The sequence below is a fragment of the Aphelocoma coerulescens genome, chromosome 3 (genome assembly GCF_041296385.1).
Source record: "Aphelocoma coerulescens isolate FSJ_1873_10779 chromosome 3, UR_Acoe_1.0, whole genome shotgun sequence".
In the NCBI taxonomy this organism is placed as follows: domain Eukaryota; kingdom Metazoa; phylum Chordata; class Aves; order Passeriformes; family Corvidae; genus Aphelocoma; species Aphelocoma coerulescens.
Window position 1 is genome coordinate 81,124,140 of NC_091016.1, and position 26,768 is coordinate 81,150,907.

A 26,768-nucleotide genomic window follows, 5' to 3' on the forward strand; every position below is an offset into this window, starting at 1 on the left:
CTTGGGTAACCCTGCCTTGGCTGCAGCAACAGTACAAGAGGCATCTGGAGACAGGGCAGTGGAGAAGCCAACAGCAAGGCTTTCTGCATGTTTTACAGAGCTGCCAGGCTTCTCATAGAATAAATCATGTCCAGGTATAGGTGTGTCTAAGATACTCCCATAAATCCAAGAGCAGGTGTGAGAAGAGAGCTGTTTACAAGCATTCAGAAGCTCATGATGCCCAGTTTCAAGCAGTGGGACTGGCCCAAAGATGCCTGCTCAAGTGTTCAGGTTCCTGTCCAGCCCAGCTGGAACTAATCTTGCCCTTTCTGATACGTGTTCCCAGCTGGCCCTTGAGGCCCCTTGGCCAGCTGCCTTCCCACCCTCTGCACAGAGCATTTGCCACAGCTGAGCCTCTCTCTTGATCCAAGGCCACAAAGTCTCCTACAGCTTCTCAGGTCCGATATTGGATTTCTGAGTGTTACCACAGGCTCCCTTGTAAGTCCACCTTTAAGTATGACCTTTATATCTTGCCATACTGTTGCAAAAAATAATATTGGTTATATTTTGGCTTTACATTTACTAGATTATCTGACCTTTTAGAAATGGACTTTTTATGTAAGTACAACGAGCAGTTTAAAAAATATCAGAGTAATCTGATGACTCAAGTGGTTGGTTCGAAGCACACTGGGCAGAGCTAGTCTGTTTGTACCACATGGTGGCTTTGCCATCTTATTATTGCCTCCCTTGGGTCTCTCATCCAGGTTTTATTTCCAAGGCTAGATTGAGAAGGTCATTTATAGTCTCAGTCTTAGAGCACTAGATAATATTGATGTGGATTTAAAATCAATAATATAGTAGTGGTTCTGTTCCTTGGTTCTATATATATGTGGAGGATTATGACGGACACTGCTTCCAACTAAGTACAACTCAAAAAGTTGAGATATCTTACAGATATGCCACCAATATTTTCTTTCTTCTTTTATGAGGATTAGGAGGAACAGTGGTTTATTGGAATAATGTAATCTCAGTAGACTTAGCACTCTTCTTTTATTATGTATTTCCTCATCCCTTTGTTATCATTCCAGTGAAGAGTAAATATAATGGGCAAATTTATGCCTGATGGAACTGGGGATAGATCTGAATAAGTGCTTTCAACTCCACCCACGTATAAAGAACAAAAAGGGAAAAAACCATGAATCAGTACTGCCTCAGTTTTGCCCATATAGAAGTCTCTCAAATTATATGGCTAAAATTAAACTAGTTGTGAAATAGCATAAACTAGTTGTGAAAAAGCATGCCTGAAAGGTAAGTATTGGAGTTACACTGCAAACCCCTTTAAATGTTTCATTAATTACAAGAACCTTACTACATACTCTAGTAGGTATATAAAACTACTTTTCCCCTCAAAAATAATAAATATTAAAATAAGTGCTGTAATCAGATAATGAAGATTTGAGTATATGTAACTCAGGATAGCTTAAAGTGCTCTGGCTCATCATTTTCTCAAGTTTTAAGAGGATCAATTATTCAAAAAAATTATGCATCTTCTTCCCTCGCAAACATAGAGCTAAAAAGTCTTTGAAAATAAAGAACGCCCTCGGGAAAGCAAGTTCACAGAAGTGTTGATCCCTTTACCTAGAGCAGGACAGGTTGCTTTGTCCTTCAACTTCCGGAGAAGTTTCTGTCAGTGTCCTGCCCTTCATCACCCTGCTGCACGACGAGCGTGCCAGCCTGCCGTGGGACCTCCGAGCTGGCCACCCGCGCACACACAAGTTTCTCCACACTTACTACTTAAAACATATTATTGCTTATGCTCCAGTTACTGACAAATAGCTTCTGTAGTAACAGGAGTTGCACATTTAAAATACTGTGATTTGTTCTATCTTAACAACTTGTAAATCTGCCTCCTCCGCCGCCGTCAATAAACTCTCTCTCCCCGCGACACAAAGCGGTGACCAGAACAAGTGCGTGGCTAGTACACTGAAAGGGTCATGCACTGACACCTCTGTGTTCTTGGGGAAACGAAGTAACTGAAAACCGGGCATGAACGGCATGCCAGCCTTGTGATGAAGGCGACCCTGAAGGCGTGCATCTCCCTTCTGAAGAAACACCTTGCTGGGGTAAGTAGGTGAAAGAGAGGCGAATTGTAATTTCATTTATTCCAAACCAGCAGCTGCAGACAGTTTAACCCCAGACAGCCGTGCCAGGAGCGGCAGGTTTTGCGTGCCCGTCCAGCCCGGCACCTGGGCTGCGCCCGCAGCGGGCTTTAGGGTGCCCAAGTTTAGGGTTCTGCAGTCCCCGAGGGCTCCCCGCCGCCGGCGGCACCGCCTCCCCCGTCCCTCCCCGACGCCTTCGGCGCCCACCGGCGGTGCAGGAGCCCCGGGGGAGCGGGGCCGTGCCGGGGGAGCGCGGCCGCCGCCGCGGGAGGGGCTCTGCAGGACGGGGGGCAGCCCCCGCCGCCTCGGCTGCCCCGGCCCGGCCCCGCTCCTCCGGCGCTCCCCCGGCCCGGCCCGGCCCGGCCCGGCCCCGCTCCCCCGAGGCTGCCCCGCGCCCGCAGCCCCGGGGCCGGCGGAGGCGCCTGCGCGCTGCGGCCGCTCGGTGCCGGCCCCGCTGGCGCCGCCCGCAGCTCCCGCGGCTCCTCTGCCTATTTTAGTCACGGCCGCGGCTCCGTGCCCGCCGCGGGACGCGGGGCCAGCGGCGACGAGCGGCAGCCCCGGGCCGTCCCGTCCAGACGGCCAGGAAACTTTCCCGGGGCGCGGGGCAGGTAAGGGGCGCGGGCAGGGCGGGGGCCGAGCCGAACCGAGCCGGGGCGGGCAGAAGCCCGGGCGCTGCCTCCGCCCGCCCCCCGCCGGCGCTGTCCAGCCAGGCACCGCTCGGAGCGCCGCGCGCTCTGCCCGGGCCCGGGGCCGGGGCCGGGGACGCCTCCAGCACCGCCGCGCTCCGGGACACCCGCACCGGGGCACGGGCGGCGGCGGGCAGCGGCAGTCCAGGGAGGGCTGCCCGCCCCGAGGACTCGGCGGCATCCTGAGCGGGGGTGACAGGTCACTGCCCCGGGAGGGAAGCCCTCCCTCCCTCCCTGCGTACCCGGCGGGGGTAACCGGAGCTCCCGAGTCAGCCCTGCCTGGAAGTTGGAGAGCTCTGCTGTGTCCCCTTTAGAGGGGAGCGTGACACGCTGCCCAGCGCTTCCCCTCGCCAGGGCGCTGTTTGAAGTGGGACTCTTCGTTGTGTGTCTCGGGTTAGGATTTGTCCCTTAGGACAGCGGGGCTTCTGGTTCTGCCCGGGTGCAGCTGCTGCTGCTCACTGACAGAAGAGCTGGCTCGGGAATATCTCTACTGTCACAAAACCACCTCGGGATCCGGGGATTTCTTCCTCCGGCTGGGGGTTTGCTTCGTAGGCTGGCGTTATTTGATTCTTCTTTCTCTCCATCAATTAATGGTAAGAGCAGATGAACCCTGAAATTGCATTTGCAGTTGCTCCTTTCCGAAGATAGAACGAGCGACACAAAGCACTGCTCTTCCCCAAACTATAATCTTTTTTGCCAAACACCTTCTTCCAAACTGTAATGTTTTACCACATTTTCTTTATCTGTTCTGTAAAGCTCTGTGTGCATTTAGACTGTCAATCACTTTATGGGCAAACATTTTATATAGCAGATATCTTGTAATATTGAATCACGGACCACCTGATCGTGTTACAGAGATGTCCCTGACGAAACCTGGGTTCCAGAACTAGGGCTTCTTGCTACTTTGTTGCTTAATGGGAATGTGATTGTATATGTACAAGTTAAAATGTCTTCACTGACCACAGCAAAACAAGAAATGGTTTCCACTTCTGCAGAACTTTCAGGCTTTCCACAAAGTTCTGTGTGGTGCCAAATAATAAAGTAGCTTAAAATGTCAAGTTTTAAAGAAATGCCTTGCCTGCAAAATAGTGAGTACACTGCAAGTCCTCTAATGAGGAGATTAGATACTGAAACAGAAGAAAGTGGTAACTGTGGTCAGTTGTTGTCCCTGACACAGTTATCTGTGAAGGCAAAGTTTGTGTCAGGTAAAGCTTTTATGATGAAAGTTGAGAACAGACAGTTTATTAAGGATTCAAGAAAAGGGTTGTTAGCTGAAGCTACATTTGATCTTCTTATTAAGTGTGTGGGTTCTTCAGAGAGGAGAAGTTATTTTATAATTTTAGTGTGTTCCCCTACTTTGCAAAGAAGAGCTCTGGTCAGTGTCTCCAGATAATGATAGGCAATCTGCGTTTATGTGTTTGGACACATGGCTCATGGTGCAATTCTGTAAGCCAGTTGTACGTGCAGGTATGGTGGTGTGAACCAAGCCTCTTTTTTGGGAAACTGAGTTCATGTCAGGTCATTGGTTTCATGGGAGTGCATTCCCATTGAAAGGCATTACTGCGCCATACAAACTCACTTACGCAGAATTCTGCAGAGTTCAGCTGTAGTTCATTAAACCACTTTTAAAGCACTTGTGAAATGTGCATTGTGGCTGTTTTCTCCACTATTAATTTAAAAGTTGAACTGGAAAGAAGCTTGAAATTGTACTTCCTTTCAAGTTTTATTCTCAAACCCAATAAAACATACACCCTAAATTGTTTTTTGGCTAATGCTGTTCTATATACGAGAGCCTTGCTCAAATTTATCGAAGAGCTGGCAATCTATTGTTAGTTTAAAAAATGTCTGACTGCCATTCCATATTCATGTTTCTTAGGAGCAAAATAACTTAAAAAAAGGAGAAAGGGGATTATACTTCTCAGTTTGGCAGGAATACCACATGTACTTATGGTTCATTAATTCTGATTCAAATTGAAAGAAATCTGTAATTTTTATTTCTTTTCAGACACTGTCTAGATGATAAAATAGATAGTGTCTTCAACATTGGCTTTGCAACCACAGAGGGTTGCATTGTGTATTTTACAGTGATAAATGGGGAATTGTTGAAGTACTGTAAATTGTGTATAGTTAGCTGGTCTTTAAAGACTGAATAACACCAGCTTCACTGTATGCAGTGCTCCTAATGAACCTTGTACTGTTCTTTCTGTATTACTGTGGGGTTTCTTTTTCTCTCAAGGCCTCCCCCATCCAGCTTTTTTCCACTTCTTAAAAAGATTAGTGGGAATTTAAGCAAATTGTAGGCAGAATCAGACTTTCCCAGCTGCACCCAAACAAGCTCAATGAGGGGAAAGTCCCATGGAATGTCTCCTGTTCAAGAGCTGTGCTTTGGAGACAGCAGCTCTGCATCTGCTGCACCAGGAAGATGGGAGACAGGCCCAGCTTGGCGAGGAGGACAACCAGTCACTGGTCTTGTGCCATTTGGTGGGTCATGTGGACCATTGACTTCAGTGTAGAGGTGGCATTGGGCTGTCTACAGGACTGGGCAGCAGCTGACTGAAGGGGCTACTTGGTTGAACAACCTTAAGCATGGTAGCCTAAATTCTGCCTGACCAGAGCAGGGCTTTGGCCCTGGACAGTCCTGCTTGGCTGGTTGTTGTTTCTCAGAGCTTCCCTGAAGGCAGTGAAGCACCACTGATGGCTGGACATGCCCCAGCTGCCTGTTTTGCAGCTCTGAGCATTACCAGAAGGATTGCTGTCCAGGAAGGTATCACATCAAATGGATGATCTCAGTGTCGTGGGTCTAGTTTGGGAATTGAAGACCAGGGGGTACTGGAAGGACTAGGCAGAGACTCCTGAGACACTTTACTTTCCATGTGACAGCCTCTGCTCAGACCACTGATCCAGTGGGTGAGACAGCGATGAGACATGAATGGACATGAGATGCCTGCCTCAACCCAAGGGAGTGCTAATCCATCTTCTCTCCTCCCATGACCGTGCTCCCAGTGATTCATTTTGACTCGTGTGGGTGGGTCACTTGCTGCCCTTCTCAGTGAAGCTGTGATGTTGTGCAGAAGGGACACAGAACTGCACTGCAGTCCCTCTTCATTCTGCGATGACACTCACCCAGGGAGTGGGATCCTGAGGCTTGGTTGCTCGGGTTGCAGACAAGCTCCATGGCAAAGCATTCACATCCCTTTCTTTGAACACATCCCTTTCTTTGAAAACCATTCTCAGGAAGGGATGCTGGCTCCATACAGATGAAGCTTTCATCTATAATGTCTATGGGAGGAGTAATTTCAGAGATATACCTGTCTTCAGTGTTTTCTGTTGCCTAAAGTAGCTCTTAGTTGGTATCTGAGATAGGCTTCTGGATTTCTCTGGGAAGACCAGCTCCAAAACTTTCTAGGTATATACAACTTCTTTATATCAAGTAACTTAAACAGAAGTCCAGGAGACATTGTTGAGATAATCTAATGTGATTTCATGTAGCATAAAAAATAGTATCATAGTAAATAATTTTTTATTTATTTATATAAATATATAAATATAAAAATATATAAATATATGTATATCCAGATTTATTTTAGGGTCCAGACAGCATCTTAACTTCTTTAACTCCCAGCAAAGGAAATCTTTAAACCCATCCTACTAATTAATTACCTTTGCTATGTATCCTTGTGTGTCTTTGAAATCTGAATAGATGTAGTTTTATAGTGGCTGATTATCTTGACAGCGTTGCCTTTTAGATTGGGTAGTTCTTTTCTTCCTCATCTTCCTTCCACCTTTGTTCAGGCTGCATTTTGTTGGGGAAACCTTGTGTTTTCCAGTATTATAATTACAGCTTTCTCTAGGATATAGTCTCAAGAAGTTTAAGGTAATGTAGCTTGTGTTGTTAGTTACTGTCCTAGTGGCTGCATGCATTTTCAGCCAGAAGTGGGTCCAGGGACAGTATGTCAGTGAAAACAGCTTGTTTACCTGCCCATAGCTGCCTATAGGCACGCAGCCACAGCTCTCTGTAGGTGCACAGCTCTCCTCTGTGCTGTGAGTTAGACACTGCATTGCAATAAGGAGTTTGGTTCTATTGGTCCCTGTGGGTATCTCGCCCCACTGCGGAAGGAAAGTAGCTTGGGGAAAGGATTGGGAGCGGTAGATGTCAGTAGGGGCCACAGAGGGGATTCCAGAGATGTAGGGACAATGGAAGGAAGGGGTATCTTAACTGATGTATGCATCTACATTGCATGTGAAACTACTTGATGAAATTAAGGAGCAGTTGCTTTCTGTAATCTAAATGATTGCTAGACCAGGTGTAATTTGTGAGCCTAGAGGGGGTGCTTGGAACTCATCCCTGCGGAATGAAGGGGGGGTGCCAAGGCCAAGAGGACCCCCCCTGGCTGGACGGACTGCCTTGCTCCTGGTGGAGTTGCTGGACTGTTGAGCCAGGCTATGACCCCTAGCTCATGTATAAACAGACACAGTGTAGTGGCTAAAACCAGTGAGACAAATCCTGCTAAATCCAGCATAATCTCATTTTGTGCGAAAAAGTGTATATGCTGTAAAGGAAAACCTTTCCTTTTGCTTCCAAACCTGTAGCAAACAATTCACCCAGGCTGGTTACACGATTAGCACGTGCAGCTCTATAGCCTGTCAACATGTACAGTGTGAAAGTGCTGAGGTCTTTCTTTCGGAGTACTTGGGATAAGGCAACTAAAGAATGGACTATTCAAACTCTGAATAGCTTTACTTTTGACTTAATTAAAAAGACAAAAGAAAGAACTGCTGGTGGCCTCAGGGCTCTTAGGGTTTCTTTTTTGCAGGAATTATTGTGATCCAGACACAGTAACTAACACTCAGAGCTTCTCAGAGTTGAATTTGAGTCATCAGTGACAAAAATGGGGTGAAGTACACAGTTCTCAAGCAAATTAAAAATGTACATAATGGGTAATTCTTTATGTGAATACTGCAGTGTGTGGGGGAAACACCCATCTGAGGAGGGGAAGGTTGTAATGTGCATTTATACAATACAAATTCATTCTGTTTTGACTGCTTTAGTGTACTGCTTATATGAAATTTTATGCTGCCAGCAGATATTTATTTGGTAGAGTATAAGTGAAATACTCCATTTTCTGCTTTGAAACTCCAGCAAACTCAGTGATTTTAACACTTTCTGATAACAGCTTAGTCCTTTCAGCACTGTTGTATATTTTAAAGAAGTCCATGCCACTGTATATTGCTCACATCTCTAGCCTGGGCTGATTTTTCACATCCCTTCGTCTGCTCCTTCTGGAGAAGGTGGGATGTGTGGTGGGGCAAGACACTCTGAAGCATGTCAGTAATTCAGCCTGTGTTGGCAGGGCACATCTCCTTCCTGAGCTGGGAGGACTCATCTTGCATGAAGCTCAGGTTTTGGCAGCCTACAGATGTCCATGTGTGTCACTCTGATTATGGCAGTCCCATGGCAGGGAGCGTGCTGTGCATGGTGCTCCTTCTCCATAGGCAGGGGATGGACTAGGAAGTACTCAACATTTGCTTGGGAAGACACAGTTCTTCAGCTTTATAAGCCAAGACACCTGCTTTAAATGCCGTTTCCTGCTTGCTGGATCATCACCATCAGACGAACCTGTAGCAATAACTGTTTGCTGCAGCCAGGGCAATCGAAGCAGGTCATCAAACAAAGCAGAAGACCAAAGCACCTCAGTGCGTGGATGGTGTCCCCTCCAGGTGCTTACAAATGGTAATGTTGTGCTACTGTGAAGGATGACTCCCTTGGTATCACAGCTGTTTGGTTTTTTGGTTTGGGGGATTTTTCTCCACCCCAGCTTCACTTGCAGTAGATGAATGGCTTAATTAGAATGACTGTTCTGAAACGCTCAAGAGTTTAAATTTTGGACTTGTAGGAACTATAAAGAAAAATGTGAAAGGCCTTATCTAGCACTAAATACCCTTCAAAATTGGAAATTTTACTATTCTTAGGCCCATACCGATTATTATCTCTGCTCTATTTACAATTACCAACAATTTTTAGCTCCCAAATATTAGCATAATTTTTTGACTGAGAAGAGCTGCATCCTCTCTTTCTGCCTGCAGTTCACTGGCAGCAAGCATGCCTACTCTTCACCGTAGCCCTGAGAAATCAGGCCCATTTAGGAGTAGGTTTTGTCAGGATTTCTAGACAGTTTGGCTTTGCCTGCACACCTTGTGTAGCTGAGAAGAGTGTTGTGTTGGTAAGGCTGTGCTTTGGGCTAGCACTCACCTCCCTCATTTGCCTTTCCTCTTGCCTAGAAGGAGAGAGGTCCTCTCCAGTCTGGGAGATGCCGCAGCACAGTAAAGGTTCTCATTGTGTAGAACTAGTGGAATAAATGGGAATTTTCCACACAGTGGTTTTGGAAGACAGGTCCCATTCTGAAAATGAACACTTAAAAATGCAGGACAGTTTCCTCAGGGCTTTGGTTTTGTGTATGATGACCATATAGCTGTGTCCTAGTGGCACACTGTTCTTTCCATATTATTTTGGCCCATCTTGTCATGAATAGATGCTTTACAGAAACACTGTGAGCTGTAGTGTGGGCAGACTGAGAATGCAATAAGTGGGCAGACTGAGAGTGCAATAAGTAAAAATTGAACATACATTTTGTGAAATTACTATAATGTCATATGAAATTATTGCAATGTGTGACCTTACATGATGACAAGATGTTGGTCATGCAAAGTTAATTACTGATCCACTATGGTTTTGTTTCTGGCATGCATACAGTTTCCAGTGTAACTCCTCAGTCATGATTCCCTTCAAAACACTGATTTTTATTATTTTCTTTTAGAAATTAGGGTCCTCAGTAAAACTGCTTAGAGCAAAATGTTGGCAGGAGAGTACAAGTATTAACAATAATCCAAAATCACTGTTATCAGTGATTCTGTTTTAAACAAACAATCAGTCAAACAAAATACTTCTGCTACTGATTTTTGACCGTGTATTGGAAATGCTGAGTGGATTCAGAATACAAGGTCTGGGAACTGTATGTTCCAGTTTTATTTTCTTTTGATTCAGAAATCTTACCCCTTGATCACAGAAGTACCACCTAAATTTCCTCATGATCTTACCATACCTAGGTAACTTCCTCATAGCTGATGCAGTTTCCCAGTCTCCAAGGGATAAATCCTACATCTGTGGGGAATCCTGTACCAGAGGAGAGTATTTGGATAAAGAAACAAACTGAAAAGGTTATAGTTGCAAACTACCTCATTCTTGTAATGCTGGTTTTTACACTGTAGGAGGATATTGAGCATTGTAATTTGGAGAGGTTCTGTGCTCTTTAGCTGTGGTATTTTTATGGGCCAGTGACTTTCCTATCACCACTCCCAGAGAGGGAGAGCGTTCTCCTAACTTGTTCTTCTGAGCTCTGCTGCTCAGTTGTTTAGGATTTTATGTCTTTATTTAGCACTAGTGTTATTCAGTCACAGAATTAATGTTGGGGTTTGAATAAACTTTAAAGAAGTAATGCTGTGGTGGCTAGGAAATATTATATAAATTTTCTTTATTAATTTCTTAGACCTGTCATTGTAAAAGCACAACTGAAAGCCCTGATGAATGATGTTGGATCTTTCACTGCAACAGCAGTGCTTTTAAAGTATTGACTTCTGTGGCTCTTGTGAGGGGAAAAAAACCAAACTACTTTGATATTTTAGAGAATCTGATAATTTTGATAGCAAGATAGTTCTTAGTTTCCTTGCTGTTCTACCAGGAAAAGAACCAGACAGTAAGGCTTTGGAGGTTTCAGTCCGGATTACACCACTAATATATTCTGATTTTGCAGTTCTTACCATGTGTAATCTCACACTGAAGTATGTATTTTTATTTTAAAAGACAGGTATGGAAAGCTAGTTTTGATTTTTTTTTTTTTTAATTTATTTTGGGGTTTCTTTATGTATGCTGTCTCTGTGTTCTCCTTTTAAAACTCTTAGAAATACATCACCATATGAAAACAAATAGCATGTTTCATATTTGAGAGTGTTGAACAATAAAATTATGAGGTCTATGGTGTGAAATTTTATGATACAGAACTTTGAATGTTATAAAATTGCTTTGTAAATGTCCCTTGAGTAGTATTTTGCAGGACTACTTATTTCATGTTCTAATAGCATAATCTGTATCAAGATGGCTTTAAGCTTTGTAGTCTTCCTTATATATGACAGGTTTTTGCCCGTTATCCTTGGAGTAGAAAGGACCATCCCCTGGGACACTTGGGTTTCCCTTGTGGTGTTTGGGGATGGAGTTTGTTGTCTCCAGGAACAGAGAGCAGCTTTGCTCAACCCATTAATGAGAATGATTTGACCAAAATCCAGAGTGAAATGGAGGAGGCGAACAAGGAGGAAGAGTTCACTGTCTCTTCTTAAAGAGCTGGTGTTGGGGTTTTAGTTTAGTCCTAGGTTTTTTTCCTGTTAAAGGAATTTTTCCCATATGCATGTTGCTAGGGGACAAATGGCTGTACTTAAGGAAGACAAAAGAGCTGCCCACGGAGGTGGGGTGGGCCTGGCTACTCCTTTGTTTCACCTGGGTGTGGGGTCAGTTCGCTCTTGGCCTTCGGGGAGAGAAGCTGCTGATTCTTTTCGGGGAGAGAAGCTGCTGATTCTTTTCGGGGAGAGAAGCTGCTGGTTCTTTTCGGAGAGAGAAGCTGCTGGTTCTTTTCGGAGAGAGAAGCTGCTGATTCTTTTCGGGGAGAGAAGCTGCTGGTTCTTTTCGGCCGTTTTTTCTTTCTGCGGAGAAAGACCCCAGGAGCCCCCGGCCCACCATCTCTGCCCCGCTGGAGGCCGGGCTGTGGCTGCCCTGCCCCGCCGCTGATTGGAGCCTTTGCTGCGTTGTAGCCGTGCTCGCCCTGCCTGCCCAGACCTCCGGGGGGTTCCCCGCTTGGATACATCGCATCTGCCACCCGGGATTTGTGCTCGTCCCTGCCACTCCAACCTCACGTTCCAGCCTGCTGTTCCCGAGGGTCCGGCTGGACACCGGGATCGGCTGCCCAGGGGTTTGTGAAGCCTTTGTTCCATCCCTCCCCAGGATCCCAGGGCACCAGAGCAGCCGCGTGCTCCCCGAGCTCGCTCCGGAGCGCCCCCTGCAGCCGCGGGGGAACCATCGCACCCGCCCTGCTCACCGGGAGCCGCCAGCGCCCCTGCCGGCTGCGAGCGGAACTGCACCCGAGGGGAAAGGGCCTGGCAGCTGAGAAGGCCGGGACTGGGTTTGGGATTGTTTGCTGCTACTGCCATGGTTATTGTTGTTTGTTTGACTGGTTATACACATATAGATATATAATAATAAAGAACTGTTATTCCTATTTCCCACATCTTTGCCTAAAAGCCCTTGATTTCAAAATCATAATAACTCGGAGGGAAAGGGGTTACATCTGCCATTCCAAGGGAGGCTTCTGCCTTCCTTAGCACACACCTGTCTTTCAAACCAAGACAGCTGGGTAGGACATTATAAAAGGCTCTCACGGAGCAGGGTCTGGACCAACAAATCCAACTACCTTCTCAGCAGTGGGGCTGTGCAAAGGCTTGTCACAGGATGTTGCAAATGCAACATACATGGATTCAGTGACAGTTCAGTGGTTGCTACAGGGACCACAGATATGGAATACATGATCTTCACTTGAATGTATATTGAAGTTTGATCCTGGAATCACAGAGCTGCAAGGGTAATTGGAAGATTGTAATGCAGTCTGTGGTTTTAGGCAATAAAACTTTGATAAAATTTAATTGATGAAAATAATTTTATAAGTAATTCATCTTTTCTTCACTTGTCCAGATCAGAAGAAGCTACAGATGACATGACCAAAGTCAAAACAATGCATGAACTGATGAGAAACAGCACTGAGAATGTTAGCTGCCTAGTTGCTGAAAATCCTAAGTCCGACTTCACTACCAAAAGAGACCATGATGTTATGTGATCACTGAGCAGAAGTTGCAAGAATGGAAAACAAAAGGACCTCACTAGCTGCATCTCATAAATAAAAATTTCCAAGATTCAGCTGAATCAAAAAATTATTCCAGCCATGGGAGAAAATGCAAGTTTTTGGGAAAGTTTGTTATATGCACATCCTACGTGTACCACCTGGAAGCAAGAGGCAGAGGGATCTATATACCACCTAGCCAGTATTCTCTTTGTTGTGGGCTTCATGGGTGGAAGTGGATTCTTTGGGCTCCTCTACGTCTTCAGCTTGCTTGGACTGGGCTTTCTCTGCTCTTCTGTTTGGGCTTGGCTGGATGTCTGTGCTGCTGATATATTCTCCTGGAATTTTGCACTGTTCACTATATGCTTCATCCAGTTCATTTACGTTACCTACCAAGTTCGGAGTGTTGCCTTTGACAGAGAATTCCAGGAACTCTACAGTGCTCTCTTCCAGCCTCTGGGAATTTCCTTGACTGTGTACAGGAAGATCGTCTTGTGCTGCGATGCAGAAGTGATTACCCTGGAGAAGGAACATTGTTATGCCATGCAGGGCAAAACACCTATTGACAAACTGTCCTTGCTTGTGTCAGGCAGGTTTGTATTGCTTTGTTCAGGTTTACTGCAAATATCTTTATTTTCCTTTCCCTATTGAAAATGAAAGAGGAAAAAAAAAACCTGATTTGTGTATTGTTTGTTTATTTGCCAGTGCAATAGATTAACTATTAATGCAAGTAATATAAATATTAATAGGTCGAATACACTTGTCTAGGATAGCACTAGCATGAAAACACTAAGCACAGAATCTGTAATAATATAAAAGAATTTGAAGTCATTCTTTTCCAGGCTGCTCTATCATAGCATTTAACAGGTTAGGCAGATAAAGGGAATAAATTTTCAGTCTTTCAGCTGTTTTTCAGTCTTCAGGTCATGGCTTGCTATCTATCTACTGCCTAGCTGATGAGCACAGGATCTGTCCTATTTTTCTTTACTAATATCATCTGAAATGGTACAAAAAGTTAGTTACAAAACTGAATATACTGAGATAAGCTCTGCTTAATAGAGATCTTGACTTTGATACAGATTGCATTTGGTTGCTTTCAAGGCAGTGGGAGAAGAGTATCAGTAAGGAAGAGCAAAAGACTTGAAAGCGCCCTTTCATTACAAGGGGACATAGTTGAGCCTTATCAAGCCTTGTGGAACTGGGTCTACAGTTCCTGTATACTGTGGCCCTGTATTAGTAGACCCTGAGGCAGTAAATCCACCTGCTTGTGCTCCCTGCTTCCAGGAGAGCCTTCTGGCAGCTTTGCTGCTGCTTTCCTGGAGGGAAATACTAGCTTCTGTACTGTATGCAAAGCAGGGTGTGGTACCAGACCGCCACGAGAGTAGGTGGGACACCCAGAGGTGATGGACATGGACTGTCCTTGATGGGACACTTTATGGGTGCTTTTTGATAGCCTGCTCCATGGATAGATGGAACTTGTAGGCAGCTTGACACTCAGCTGATTTAGGACTACTTGCAATGAACAATATGGATTGTAGGCAGTTTTCCTTAGTGACACCCTGGTTCAGAGCATTCTTGGGAGCTGTCTAGGAAGTACCTCATGGAGATTGCTTTTGGTCTTACCAAAGGAGAGGTGTCCATCCTTCTACATGCCCAGCCAGTTAGTGATCACTCAGAGCTCCTGCTGCCCTTCATCCTGTGGTACAGGGCTGTTTGTGTGCCTTCAAACTCTTATGTTATTTAAAAAGTAGAAAGGAAAGGAAATTTTTCTTTGGCATCTTCAGAAGGCCACAGCATTCACACAGAGATCCCATACCTCCAGGCTGTTCATCTGGCTCCAGACATAGTCCTGTGGCCATGTAATTCCTGTTAAACATGGAGAGAGGCCTGCCTAGTACATGCCGTGGGGCACTCCTGCTTCCCACTCCCAGTTTTTGCCACTTTGTTGCCTTTAAAATGCTTATTTGCCAAAACTGGAAGTAAATCCCATGGTTTTCAGGGGAAGCAGGTAAATGCTGTTATGGGCTTTGGTCTTTCAGCTCTCCAGTGTATGCTCGCCTTTTAATGGCAAAGCTTGTGCATCACTGCACAGACCTACCACAGAGAGAATAATGTGGTTTGAAAAAGGCCTGGAAAGATTTCCATTTCAGTTGCATGATTGCCTTGTATTCTCTTTCAACTGGCCTGAGCAAGCTGGGTTCAAAAATATAATTAGGATACTGTTGGCTGTTTTTTCGTGCTTTCAAAGCTATATTTAAATTCCTCAGATAGTAGAAATAGCACATTCTTATTGTAGTCATTGCTGGTGTACCGATAGTGCTAACAAATTAACATGTCTTATCTTGGTAGGATCAGAGTGACAGTTGATGGGGAGTTTCTGCATTATATTTTTCCTCTTCAGTTTCTGGACTCTCCTGAATGGGATTCACTGAGGCCCACAGAAGAGGGAATTTTCCAGGTAAAAGTTAAGGGGTTTCTTTTCTTTTGTTTTCAGTACTACAGGAAACTGTTCAAGTACTGTTTGATTTCTAAATAAATTTATGCAGTTGTGGGTTTCGTTTGTGATACTGTACAAACCAGTGGCATCCCATTAGTTTGGGGAGGGAAATCCTCTTTATCCGTTGGACTGGTTTTGCTGTTTGTATCTTGTTACAACAAACAGGGGTTTTCTTAAAGCTAATCTGGGAGGTAGGCTCTGTTTGCATTCTTTGGCTGCACTGCTGTTCAGCCCTGAGAAGCCAGGTTTCCTCGGGGTGAGTAGAAGCTGGAGCTGAAGAGGTTTCCCAGTGGGAGATGAGCCAGGGGGAGACGTGCCTGCAACACAGCTTGGCACGGGTCACAGCATGAGACATGGTGTCAGCCGGGGCTGCCCCTGTGCTCTGTGAGCCCTCCCACTGCTGTCACTTGACTGACACGCTGGCTCCTGTCTGTGCTGGATCTGATGTCTGCTGTCACGAGGACAAATGGCATTGTCGAGAGCTTTCTTTATACCTGCCTTTCCAGCTGAGGCTGCCAGGATTGGAGCAGGGAGTGCAGGGCTGAGCCAGGGCATCCTGACCATGTGGGCGCAGGCATATTGTCATTGAGGCTGACTAGATGTGATCATTTAATCCATATCCAGTCATCTTTCTCACTTGTCTTTTGCATACAGTAACCTTCCAGAGCTCTCTGGCTCAATTAAAAGGCTCTAATTGCAGTAGACAGGTTCTGCTGGGAGAGGGGGGTGCCTTCTGAGCAAGGGCAGCAGCAGCAACACCGCTGGCTTGTCACCTGGCTCTTCAATTCTCTCTTCTGTAGGTAACGCTTACAGCAGAGACAGATTGTCGGTATGTGGCCTGGAGGAGAAAGAAGCTCTACCTGCTGTTCGCTAAACACCGCTTCATCTCCCGCCTGTTCTCAATTTTAATTGGGAGCGACATTGCTGAAAAACTGTATGCCCTGAATGACAGGGTGCACGTGGGGCAGGGCTTTAGGTACGACATTCGCTTACCCAACTTCTACCACGTTGCACTGCCAGAGACCCCTCCCGTGCAGCCCTCCCACCACTCCCACCACCTCCAGAGAGGGTCCCCCCGCCGCAAGCCCACGGGGGTTACAAACTGCGGCTCCTTCCTCACACCCTCCTAGGAAGGAAAGTTCTGCTGCAGCCATTCCTCAAAGTGATGAGGGGAGATGGAAGGTGGCAGAGCAGAAGAGCAGAGAAGCAAAGCAGATGAAGCCAAATTTGACTGATAAGTGCCATTTATGTTAATTGGAGTAGGTTGAATTCTCTGTCTCAAGCCAACAGGTTGGCTTCTGCATTTTGACTGTCTGTGCAATATGTTTACTTTCTGTTGATTCTCCTGTTATCTTCATCTCTTTCCTTTTGGAAGAGAACAAATCATAACAGTCTGAGGTCTTATTGCAATTGTGGTGGCCTCTGTGGTGGTGTGTTGTTTTGTTGCTTTCTTTTTTAAAAGCGAGCCCATGGTATTTGTAATTATATTTTCCTCAAAAAATTTTGTCATAATGAAGTAAAGTCAGAATAGTCAATGAGAACAAGTAAGTTGTCTTCAAAATATAGCAACTTGCTTATCACATTCATTTTTATGCCATGTGAGCATTCTCTCAATTTACATGAATAAAGTTGCAGAAAAAAGACTGAGGACCGATTGCATTGGGTTCATTTCTTAAAGAAATGAAAGATTTTGAAATGCACAGCAAGATTGTTAAAAATCCAAACAAAACAACACAACAAATTCTGTCCCATTGAGTGATTGGTTTCTCTCTGACTGTCCTAGAGAGGTATTATGTGAAAACAAACATAAATGTCATTGCTGGCATTAGAAAAATAAAACAGCTGTAACTGCTGCAAATACAGCTTAGGGAAAAGGTTGTTCAGCATTTCTGATAGGATGTGATGCTGTAGCACCTGGGCTTCTGCAGTGTCAGTGCCATTTGTGACATGTACAATAAATAATGTTAATCAATCTACTGCCAAACCATTGGAGTTTGTTGTACAATATTCTTTTTAGCTGTATTTGTCAGGAAGAGACTAAAACAGCTGCAGCAATAAATACAATTTTTAACTGATACATTCTTGTTTAGCTTCTAGAGTCACTTTCTTGTGCCTATGAAATTCTTGATTTAAAAGATATTCTCTCCCTAATTCTGTGGTGTTTTAATGACATAAGGGAGCCTCAGATCACACTTGGTAGGAGAGAGTTGGTTTCGACCCTTGGGGTCACTGTGCCTTCGAAGAGAAGTGTCTGAATGTCTTTGCTAGCTCACCTTCCTGCTGCTCTGCTTGATGCCTGCCAGTAATCAAAAAATAAGAAGCATTACAATTTTATGAGAATGGATTGCTGCTTGATACATCTGGAAGTAGATAATGTTTTTAGTATTTTAAAATTGCTGGTCTGTTTGGTAGGATGGCCCTTGTGTGCTTCTCCATGTGTGGGTATACATATAAGTTTAGATGCTGTGAGTGGTTTCTGGAGGACTTAAAATGATGATACAATGTTATGCTTGAAAGATAATCATGCAGTATGTATGAAAAAGCTATTAGAAAGGATGTGAAACACTACCTGTTTGAAGGACAATTAGTGTAGAGCAGATAAGATTGTACAAGTTTTGCTTTTAGCTTTATGTTTCCTTCTCAGAGAGGGAAACCTGCCAAACATAAATACCTCAGCATGCAATGTGATAAACCCCAAATCATTCTCATCACCCTTCCATGCAATGTGTTCTGTATGTACTGCTTAATGCATGAAGTCCCTGAGTAACAGAGCTACTTTGTCCTGGTCAAAGAGAATTGGAAAAAATGCAAACTGTTCACTGATATCTTTTAAAGGCCTGTACAGATGCTAACTAAGGCACGAAGTGCCAGAGGCTGGCAGCATGTATTAAGGATGTACATCTGTGTGTGCCCTCTTCCTATAACCTTTTCTTGGTTAAGGGACAGGACAGCAGACTACCTGACCCCTTGGTGTGGCTCAGCACAGGTGTTCCCATGTAACTTCAGTGCTGTGATTGGTGTCATGTCCTGTTTGTCGGCAGTGTCTGAGGTGGGGAAAAGTGCATCATCTCTCGTGGATGTCACTTGGGCTGTGCCTCATCATCCCTCTCTGTGTCAGCCAGCTGAGCTGCTCTAAAAACCTTGTGCTGTTTTTAATGACCCCTTTAAAAATAGCCCCCACCTCATTCTGCTGACAAGAATTTCTATATTTGTCGTGCTGTAATGTGTGTTGGACCAACATGAAGTTTATACTTAACGTTTTATGTTTTAACAATCTGCAAACATAAAAATATTTTAAATGCATATAAGAGATGTTATTCTAGACTTAGGTGTAATATAAATAATTGACTAATGTTCTCCTTGATTTTCTTGAATACTTGGGTTTGTCCTATTGATTCAAGAAAGCTTGTCTTTACTAAATTCTGACTCTACTAAAGTCAATTCATTTGACTGCTTTCACCTTAAAATAAGACCAAGGAGTCTTACCCAATTTCCATATCAAGCTTATATGTTCTATTTAAACCATAGCATACTGCTTAGGAAGATACTGGGGAATGTTGGGTGCTTCATATCACACTTGGATAATTTTTTCTTTTTTGTGACTGTGGTATGCCTTGGCTTCTGTCACACACTTTCCAAACACAAGCCTCTGTGATGCTTTTCTCTGCTGGAATTGGTTACTGTCAGAAATCTCTACCAGGACACATCTGAGTCAATATCTGAACATACTCTTAGCTAATCTTGTTTAGCTGTTGCTACTGTGCTTTTTGGGCTTTGAGTAATTTTTTAAAAATCGTTTCTAGTTTTACAGCATCTGTTTGAGACATGACTAGCAGAACATTTCAGCTGTAAAATTCAGCTGTAAAATATATATCTACAAAAATATAAGTACACACAAAAGGACTGGAAGCAAGACAGAAGTTCTCTCTACCTCTGTTTTTATTTGAATCTGGACAGTACTTCTAAAACTTACAGTGAAATATGGTCTGGCATGCGACTCATAAACCAGTGTTTTGGGAGAGTTGTATAATCTACCTAAGTGAAGACCTACTCAGACTTATATCAGCAAAATTAGACAAGTTTTGTGAGATTACAAAACATTTTTCTTTTTTACCAGTTTCATAACCTTCTGTGGAGTTATGTCTACATTTGTAACATTTGTATGCTACTATAGGTAAGAGTGGCAGAATCTGTGCATGTGATGATGTGGTCATTCATCAGTTATTTTCCTAAGTTTTTATAATTATATGGACATCATGTTGGAATTGCCCTCACAGCCTGCAGAAGGGTTCAAATTTGCTGCATAAGGTAAGAAGAAACTGTGTGGCCTAGGAGAGTTCAAAACAGAGGGGGAGGAGAAGGAGAGAAAGAGAGAACTAAGTTCATACAGATTTTATCCAAGAGAGGTTTATTTTAAATTGGACTTGTGGCAAATTAATTTGTTGGATGCAGCAATATGTAGTTAGAGGTCCAAAAGCAAGTCTTGCCTACTTAGGAGCATGGGTCTGACCCTGCAATTCTTTCATTATTAAGGGTTTTTTTTTAACCACTACTAGTGCAAGTACATGTACCAGGTTCCATCCTGTAACTCCACTCGAAACTACAGAAACTCTGGAATAACCAGAGAGGATGCACCCCAACATGCTCTTGTAGCTAATACACTATGCAAGGCAAATTTTAAGCACTTAAAGAAAAAGACTGTTTTATTCAGTTGCCTGTGATAGCATAGGCTGGGCTTTGCAATTGAGGAGGGCCAGCCAGGATCTATGTTTTCAAGAACTGTTTCCCTTGCAACAAAGCAAATTAGACATATAGAGATATGACCTCCCCTAGGATAACACTGGGAAAGCTGAATACATGCACAGTTGTACCATATCACAAAAAAGGCATATGCTTGTGGTAATTAAACAATATGTTGATGCTACATTTTCAGGAAAGAAGTGCTCTACAGACTTTGCTTATTGTGAATGATAAATATAAAACATATTTGGTCTCAATGTACATGAAAATTTAAACCACAATATTGTGTTGCTCATATGAACAGATATTGCAAACCATGTGTTAAAACTGAAACAAATCTGCAGCTATTTATATAGAAGAAAACTATTTAAGTAGGAAAGGAAAAAATTAATATTGATTTGTTGAATTCAGACATGACAAGATTAATATTTTTCTTTCTATTCCTGTAATAATTGAATGCATATTTTTCCTCCCTAGTGTGTTACTGTATAACAGATTTTTTTACTATACAACAAAATAAATACCATATAAAACTGATTTGTTAATCCCTCTTGAAAATTTGTTTACATTAATATGCATTAAAATATAATAGGTTCAGGGCTCCCAAGGAAAAGCACCTTTTCTTTCTGTTTATCTAATTCACATTAACTTTCCTTTCTTGTAGATTTTTTATCCCTTCAGTTTCTACTTGCTGTAATTCTCCTGCTGTGGGAATCAAAAGATATATTGAACTTGACATGTAAATCAAGCCACCTCATGGTGATGAATCAAACCGTGTAGGTGGAGCTTCATCAGCAGGAGTGTGTAGGAGAAAGGCAGCACAAGCATGTCATCACTGAGCTCTAGATTTGGGGTCGTGTCCCAAACCATGGCTAGCAATGCCCTCCTAGAGAGTCACTTGGCAGAGGGTTCTGCCAGCAGAGGGTTTAGACCCACATCATCTTTCTGCAAGCTATAAATGTTGTTAAACCTTGCTCTGGAGTGGAAAAAAAAAAGATGGGACATTCCCAAAAGCTTGTGAGAGCAGAAGGATTTTGTAGCAAAAGGATTTTCTGCTGTGGATTCACAGGAAATATTTTTAAGTTGTCAGTTGAACTGCAGCTCCTAATTTGAGGGATCAGTGGTATATTGGGACAGGACTATTTTGCTACCTGAGCAAGATTTTGAAGACAAATTATGATAAAAGATAGATGACCAAGAACTAAGATGTCATATAAATAAAAAACTGCAATAAAATAATGGTAGTAAATAACTATTTCAGCAGTGAATCCCATAGTTTTTATTGTATCCACTAGTAACTCTCCACCTAAACTTGTCCAAATCTGGGGGTTATAATAATTTTCTGGGAGTAAGGGACATTAGGCCAAGAAAGACACTGAAGCCAAAAATCCCATCTAATGGATGAGTGCTCTAACCGTGTAATTGTATAGAAGTGGGCAGCAGTGTCCCCTTCTGTAGAAACTGCACATCATAGGCAACCATTAAAGCATCTCATCTGTGAAAGGAGGTGAGCTGGTCCCTGTCCCCAGGCAGGGATTCTGGTGGGATGATCCCAAGCAGCCTGCAGGAGTCTCGGCTTGGTGAGGATGAAGCACACATATCTCTTTAATATTTCCCATGTGTGAGTTTTAGGAAGAGTGCAGGACAATCTAGATACCCAATGCTGGGCTTGCACTTCCAGTGCCCAATTGTAGGACATGGCTCAAGGGTGGGATACTGGCAGGTAAGATTTGGGATGAGTTTAAAACACATTAGGTATGACCCTCTATCTTCCCGTATGTGTTCTCTTACACTGGGTAAATGAAAAATAACTTAATCCATAACAAAAGTGAGGCAAGCCAGTTCACATCTGCTAGGATACCCAAGGATGGGTATCAGCAGTTCCTATAAAACAAGCAGTTTGGATCTATGAAATGTTTGGAACAGCAGTTCCAAGCTGTTGTGCTGGAATTCCTTGCTGTGCTTTGTTCATCTAACTCTCTCACATTAAAATTTTTAAAGCTTTTATGGAACCCAGCTGTAGTAGCTATTCTATTTTACTAAGAGATAAAATATTCTGAATACTTTTTTTGAATATGAAGCAAAACTGTCCTGTTTTCATTTACAGAAAAGCTGAGTCATCTCAAATGATACTTTCAAGCAGATCTCCCCTAGTGAGGGGAATGAAGTGCTTCTCAAAAACAGTCAGATATCCATCACTATGCTTTGTTTATCACTGGGTCTTCATTTTATTCTTCAGTTACAGCTTTTCAAAAATATAATGTTCATATGGGAAATATGTTCATTATTTAAAGAAATAATGAGTAAATATTAGTAGAAAAAAAAAGACAAGAAATACTGATACATAAAACATTTTTACATTGATTTTGATTTTACCAACTATTAGTATCTTTTTGTTAACTATAGTGGTTGCCATTTTAGTTCTGAAAGTGCTTTTTACAGTGGTATATGTACTTAAGCTACATGCAAAAGCAATAATCACATATATATGTATGTTTATTGCAGTCTGTATCCCTGTTTTTCACTCTATATAATAGGGGTTTGTTTGTTGCTTTTTTCTTTACAGAACAAAGAAGCATAATAAAAATTACTTAGAAGACTGGTTTTATTTATTCATTGAAAAGAGAAGAAAATGTGTTTTTTTAAAATTCTGTATTTACTTTTACTCTTGAAGATCAAGGTAGCAGGAAGCAGTTGTGGCATGCTCTAACTCAGCACACATGTTGACAGTCCTTTACAATATGCACAGTTTATTACATTTTAAAAAGCTATCTCTTTCCAGTTCAAAGTTTTTCTGAGGTAATCTATTTACCTTTTCTTTCCCCTCATGGTGGACTATTTTCACTATCAAATAATGTATGCTATCTCTGTCACTTGTTTAAATAATTTCTTAGACTTACCTTCAGCCTCCCCCTACTTCTTTTTTTGTCCTTGTTCCTCAAGTTTTTTAGTTAGGTTTTCTGATTTTTTTTTCAGTTCTGTCTGTCTGGAGCCGTTAAACTCTTGTTATTTAGTGTGTTTTCATATCTTTGCATAAAATTCTAAATCTTTATCAATAATTTTTTTAATTCCTAGAATATGGTTGATAATGATGCACATACGCAACATCCTCAAGGTTCAGTCCTAGCCTTTGCTTCTCAAAAATAGCCACTGGTAAATATTAAAATGCACAGCTAAAAAAGACTAACACTGCAGCAAAACATTAATTGTCACTGTAGCAACACCCAAAAGCATGCATGCATTTGTACTCTGACACTATCTGCAATTCCTTTGGTTTATACGGACAGTCACACAGACTCACAGAAATTTGTGGGGATCTCTGCAGAGAGAACATTGAGAGCTGCTGCTGAAATGCTTTTACTCCAGGATTAGCGCAGACATCTGTCCATGAGCGTTTTGAACTTTATTTGTGCGTGGAAGTTGTCCAAAAAGGGGACAGAAAAATCACAGCCAGTTCACCCAGTGCTGCCAAATCTGCTGTAGTGGGGACTCCTAAAAATGGGCTGTCACCCAGTGAGGGGAGAGATGCAGCGCAAAAGCATGGGTCTATTACTTGTCTTCCAATTTTGTGTGAAGTAAGAGCTGCCTCACGTTAACCAAGAGCAATGTGTTGGTAACTATTTGAGTTCCAGGCAAGCAATGCGGTCAAACTCCATATCTGGTATTCCTCTATTCATAGAAAGAAGCAAAGCCCCTGGGACAGGTTCCCATTATTCCCAAATGCCATCAGAAAGCTGCCCTGGCAGGGCAGTGACAAGCGTGCCATGGCTCTGCTTTAGGAAATCCAACACATTTTATATCAGCTCTCCTGTTTTTTTGGGGAAGTCATGTGATTTAGGTAGAGCTAGAACAAGCATAGCAGGCCCTTCCATCAAGTCCCAGAAAAATCACTTGCAAGCAGTTCATAGAAACTGTTCACTGAGCAATTTCAAATAATGAACATACAAAATAAAGTGTCAGCAGGGAACTGCTCATGCATAATTTGGGAGCAGGGATAATTGTTCAGTGTGATTGAATAAATTGTTTACTGCACACAGTTTAGATAACTTTAATAGCAAACAATTTTACTCTGTCCTCATACCTCAGGATCATGTACCCTTTGGATAAACATCTACATCAACTATCTGTTAAACTCTGAATACCTTGACTGATTGTTTTAGAAGAAAGTTGGCTCCTGGCTCTAAGCTGGCAACAATCAGTTACTATACTATTAGTCAGATACCTGGAAGCCCTGGGATGTAGTGTTTTATATCTTGGATTCAAACAAAAAGATAGCCCTTCTTGTAATAACAGGAGACACCATCCCTGCAGGTGTTGCATTGGAAGAATTGCCTGACTATACATCAGAAAGTGTCTGTCAGAGGGCCTGAGGTAAACATGCACTGGAACGCACATATTCCTGTTAAAAAAACCTCCAGAATACTGAAGAGCTGAGAGAGTATTTGTCGTTCACAATCTCTTCCATGCAAACTTCCTTCTAGTAAAACACAATTCTTGAGGATGCTTTCAGGCAAAACCCATATAAATAAATTTTCTGCAGAAAATGTGTGTGATTTTTCAGTTATACAGCCCATAATTTCAGCAAGTGGGATGGGATTTGCTAGTGTATTTCGTCCCACTCCAGACAGTTGTCAAATACACACAGAATGAATTGCTTTCTAAAGCAGCCCACTTACAGTGCCTATGGAGGGAATTTAAAAGATTAGTTTAGAGTAGATGCTGAGTACGCTTCCTGAAACTATAAATGGAAACATTTCATAGATCTTGCCATTGTCTGAAAATAGCCCTGTCAGCCTGGCACATCTGGGATCCTGAATACAAAGCATTTGTTCTCTTTAGTGAAAACTTTGCCTAAAAAAGGCTATGGCATTGGACTCTCATTTGGAAGAGGCAGAGCACTTGCAGTTTCACGAAAAGTTTCTTTCTCATCTGCTTAATAAGGTCTTCCAGTGCCTGGCTAGGCTAAACTGAGAGACAGGAGAAGGAGCCTCAGGTCTCAGCTGTGCTTTTGAACTCCTACCTGTCCTCTTCTGAGGTCCAACACCTCCCTGCATCATCAGCAGGATGATATTTTCCCTGGAATCCAGAAGAACAAGCAAGCACCAAGAGGTTAAGGTGTACTGTTGAGGATCACAAAGTTGGTTGCTGGAGAAAAGGAGCAAGACTGAGCAATTTGCCACATCCATGTGACAGTTTCTACTGTGGACTATTACTGTGGAAAATAACTGTATAATTGGAGAAAGTACTTAAGCTATCAAGATCTTAATAGCAGAAAAAAAGAGACACAACAGAGAAGAAACCTGCATCAATGAACAGCTGAAACACCATTAGACCTGTCTCTGATAACAAAACGCATCAATTCAACACAAATCTCCAAAAACTGATCTGTCTGTCCAAAGCCAATCCTCATTCTGTGTAAATGCAAACAGTTTTTATTTCTTGCTTCTATCAGATTAATTTTTATTAGCAGACTTCAGAGAACATGTAGCTTATTGACAAAGATAGGAGGTTAAACCAGTCTTTAGAGTGATTTAACAGCAGGACAATAATTAAACCAGCCCATTCTCCTACAGTACATAAGACCTTGTTTTAAGAGGATAAATTCTACTTAGCACTTCTTACTTAGAGAATGTTTGTTATCTGTGTTAATGTTATCTAATATTATCTGTAAAACTAAAGGCCATTAGTATCTGCCTTGGATTATGTGCTATCATCATATAAAATTAATGCCAGTGATTCTATCAGAGAAAGCTTTTCTTCTATGCACGGGTGCACACCACAGCACAACACCGGAGTCCATCAGAGCCATGTCTACGTGTTCCACCTGCTTATGGTCCTCCGGGAGAGACAGGATAGAGGCACATCTCTCAGATCCTCTCTCACTTCCCTCTTTCTGCTGACAGCTGTACTGGCAGATACAACCATCTCCATTACCCACGTAGTCTTGGTTCTTACTGCCCTGCTGCAGACAGGAAATAGTGTTTAATCATGAATATACTGAAATATGAAGATCCCAAGAGACTAACTGGCAATCAGGACAAACTTCTACACTGTCACATGGCTGCAAATATTATTAATTCGTTGCCGAGCTTTCCTAACTAACATTTTTTTGCACTGGGCTAAGAACACGCTGTTTACCACCAAGGCTTCCCCCAAAACTAGAGGAGACCTGGAGGGTAATGACAGGTACAAAGGCTTTACAGAAGACACAACCAGTACAACAAACTGCGCTTCTCCAGGGTTCAGTAATGTGCTAGAAAATGCTTACACGTCAGTTTGGATTGGGATAGGAACTCTCTGACGGGCTGCTTTGTGCAGCTTTTGGAAGCTACTTGGCTTTGCTCCAGCAAGCATAGCTGAATACTATCATTCTCAAACACATGCTAGATGCTATCACTCATGACCATTCCTGTAGTTATGTTATCCTGACTCGTTCTTCCTACCCTTTTTCCAGCTCACTTACTCTTCATGTCTCAGGAAAGAGAAGGTACATCCATAAAAACGGCTGGCCAGAGGAAACATAGTCCCAAGTCCTTCATAATTATTTCATAATATATTTTTGAAAATCATATCTTACACGGGGCAGCAGGATTCATAAACCTCCTGTTCACATGGCACACATTCCTGGAATGATCCTGATCTCTTCTCCAAGATGCAAAGCCAAGAACAACCATAACAAAGGCAGGGCCTCCTGGGACATATGTTGATATGTACATGTGTAAATTGTTACTTCAAAAATTACTTGGGATTCTGTATGCTTTCCAAAAATATT

The 26,768-nt window shown here is 42.8% G+C and overlaps 1 protein-coding gene across 5 annotated transcripts; it reads left to right on the forward strand.

The window, feature by feature from the left end:
• The first annotated feature begins 380 nt into the window (after nucleotides 1-380).
• On the forward strand, nucleotides 381-22,556 carry POPDC3 (popeye domain cAMP effector 3). Of its 5 annotated transcripts, none has more exons than XM_069011062.1 (4): nucleotides 381-477; nucleotides 12,615-13,352; nucleotides 15,109-15,217; nucleotides 16,057-22,556. In XM_069011062.1, exons 2-4 carry the CDS (start codon nucleotides 12,862-12,864, stop codon nucleotides 16,384-16,386), a joined length of 930 nt encoding a protein of 309 aa, XP_068867163.1. In that variant the 5' UTR covers nucleotides 381-477; nucleotides 12,615-12,861; the 3' UTR covers nucleotides 16,387-22,556. The 5 variants fall into 5 exon arrangements, with proteins under 5 accessions (XP_068867163.1, XP_068867165.1, XP_068867162.1 ...); XM_069011064.1 differs by lacking the exon at nucleotides 381-477 and adding an exon at nucleotides 1,913-2,102; XM_069011061.1 differs by lacking the exon at nucleotides 381-477 and adding an exon at nucleotides 2,558-2,746.
• The last annotated feature ends 4,212 nt before the right edge of the window (nucleotides 22,557-26,768 follow it).

Coding starts and splice junctions, on each gene's coding strand:
- POPDC3 (XM_069011062.1), top strand. CDS start 12,862: ATGGGAGAAAATGCAAGTTTTTGGGAAAGTTTGTTATATGCACATCCT. Junction 13,353..15,108: donor TCCTTGCTTGTGTCAGGCAG/GTTTGTATTGCT, acceptor TTATCTTGGTAG/GATCAGAGTGACAGTTGATG. Junction 15,218..16,056: donor CAGAAGAGGGAATTTTCCAG/GTAAAAGTTAAG, acceptor TCTCTTCTGTAG/GTAACGCTTACAGCAGAGAC.